General features: G+C 38.6%; 1 protein-coding gene across 1 annotated transcript; it reads left to right on the top strand.

The window, feature by feature from the left end:
* The first annotated feature begins 988 nt into the window (after window positions 1-988).
* On the top strand, window positions 989-1,942 carry Tas2r39 (taste 2 receptor member 39). The gene has a single exon (XM_050148046.1). The coding sequence runs from the start codon at window positions 989-991 to the stop codon at window positions 1,940-1,942; it is 954 nt and encodes a 317-aa protein (XP_050004003.1).
* The last annotated feature ends 393 nt before the right edge of the window (window positions 1,943-2,335 follow it).

Genomic DNA, 2,335 nt, shown 5'->3' on the forward strand with positions numbered 1-2,335 from the left:
GAGAGGGAGTAGAAACTATATAAATATATATATTTATATATCCTATATGAAATTATCAAAACTTTTTTGAGACAGGTTTGCTCTGTAGCTTCGGAGCCTGTCCTGGAAATCACTCTGTAGACCAGGTTACCCTCAAACTTAGAGATCTGCCTGTCTGTGCCTCCCAAGTACTGGAATTAAAGGTGTGTACCACCACTGCCCAGTCAAAACTTTAAAAAAAAAGGAAGAAAGAAAGAAAGAAAGAAAGAAAGAAAGAAAGAAAGAAAGAAAGAAAGAAAGAAAGAAAGAAAGAAAGAAAAAGAATGGGCTCTGGAGTTAAATGACTTCTATTTGAATACCAAATCTCATACTCTTCAGCTGTGCACTTTGGACAGGTATCAGCATGACTCAATTTTCTTGTCTAAAAAGTGGATATAATAGAAATGTGCAATGTGTAAGTATTGTGTGTGTGTACATGTGTATTATTTGGACATTATCTAGCACAAAATAAGAAGTATCTATTTAAAATAGTATGAATGTATATGTACTTATATACATATTTAATAAATTCAGTCCCTTCAAACTGATCTATGTATATTCACATAGAGATATTTAATTTCTGAATTCCATGAGTTCACAATTGAAAACTCATTAAATAGTAACTTGGTTTACTATATTAAGTACTTAAGCTGAAGATGTCAAAAGCTTGCTTCCCAAAACCATGTTAGTGGTTTATAATATTGAAACCATACAAGTGCTTCCCTGGAAGGCTTGACCAAATGGATATAAACATGTCCAAATCTAGGGAAAGCACTTGAAACCAAATAATTCCATCATTTGCATCTCCATATTTACAGATAAGAATTTGTGGGTAAACAAATTAAGTGTGTTTGAGAATGGTACATGAGCTTCTTCCTCCTATGACATAAATCATGGGAGTTGGCAAGGACCTGCTTGTTGAATGTCAGGGACACATTTTCCTCCAGGCTCCAAAGGGGAACCACCCAGGATGGCTCAATCCAACGACTACTGGATATACGAGGTGCCACCATTTGCCATCTTAATTTTGACAGTTGTAGCCACAGAGTGCCTCGTTGGTATCATTGCAAATGGGATCGTCATGGCTGTGAATGTGGTCCCATGGGTTCAGAAAAAGGCAGTTTCCATAAATACTAGAATTCTGCTTCTCCTGAGTATATCCAGAATAGGCTTCCAAAGCATCATCTTGGTAGAAACGACGTTCTTCATATTCAAAGATTCTTTTTACGACAGTGTTTCCTATTGTTTCTCCAAAGTAAGTTTTGTATTCTTAAATTATTGTGACCTCTGGTTCACCGCTTTGCTTAGCTTCTTCCACTTTGTAAAGATTGCCAATTTTTCTTACCGCCTATTCCTCAAACTAAAGTGGAGAATTTCTGGATTAATGCCCTGGCTTCTGTGGCTCTCTGTGTTTATTTCACTCAGCTTCAGCGCGTTCTTCTGCAAGGACACCTACATTGTGTATAACAACAATTCGCAAAGTTCCAACATCTTCAACCTCACAGCGTACATGATTGAGACTAATGTGGTCAATGTGGCTTCTTTAGTAAGTTTGGGAATCCTTCCTCCTCTAATCATGTCCACTGCAGCAACCACTCTGCTGATTTTCTCTCTCAGGAGACATACCCTGCACATGAGAAATAGTGCCACTGGCTCCAGAGACCCCAGCAGGGAGTCTCACATGCGGGCTATCAAGGAAACCAGCTGCTTTCTCATTCTCTATATTTCAAATGCAGCTGTTCTGTTTGTGTACATGTCCAACATCGTCAATGCCAGTTTTTTCTGGAGTGTTGTGCTTAAAATTGCCCTGCCTTCCTATCCAGCTGGCCATTCAATTTTACTAATTCAGAACAACCCTGGATTAAGAAGAGCCTGGAAACAGCTTCAGTCCCAAATCTATCTGTATTTACAAAGTAGATTCTGATATCAGCTCCCAAGGAATCAGCACAACATAGACAACCAGCCCCTCACTGTCTTTTCTTAGATCTTTCCATCTTCTCCAGCTTTCTTCATCATATTCAACGGGATCCCTTCACTGTTGTAAAGTCTCTGTATGGAACTGAAAATCATTACTCTCTCTAGTGCTTAGTCATGTTTAACTTATTTTTGTCCTTAAGCCTCTCTGCCTACTTCCCTTTCCTCTATGTAAGGACAGTGACTCTTAACACCCCCTACACATTGGAATTCCTAAGGCTAACTCAAAAACACCTAATCCGGCTTTGTGTTTCAATGCAATCAATTAAGAATATCTGGTGTTCTAACCTAGAAGTTTTTCTAAGTACTCAGGGTGATTCTTATGTGCAGTCAGAGTTGCTAC

Source organism: Alexandromys fortis, unplaced genomic scaffold (genome assembly GCF_014885135.2).
Source record: "Alexandromys fortis isolate MF-2015 unplaced genomic scaffold, M_Fortis_MF-2015_v1.1 scaffold_57, whole genome shotgun sequence".
NCBI lineage: Eukaryota > Metazoa > Chordata > Mammalia > Rodentia > Cricetidae > Alexandromys > Alexandromys fortis.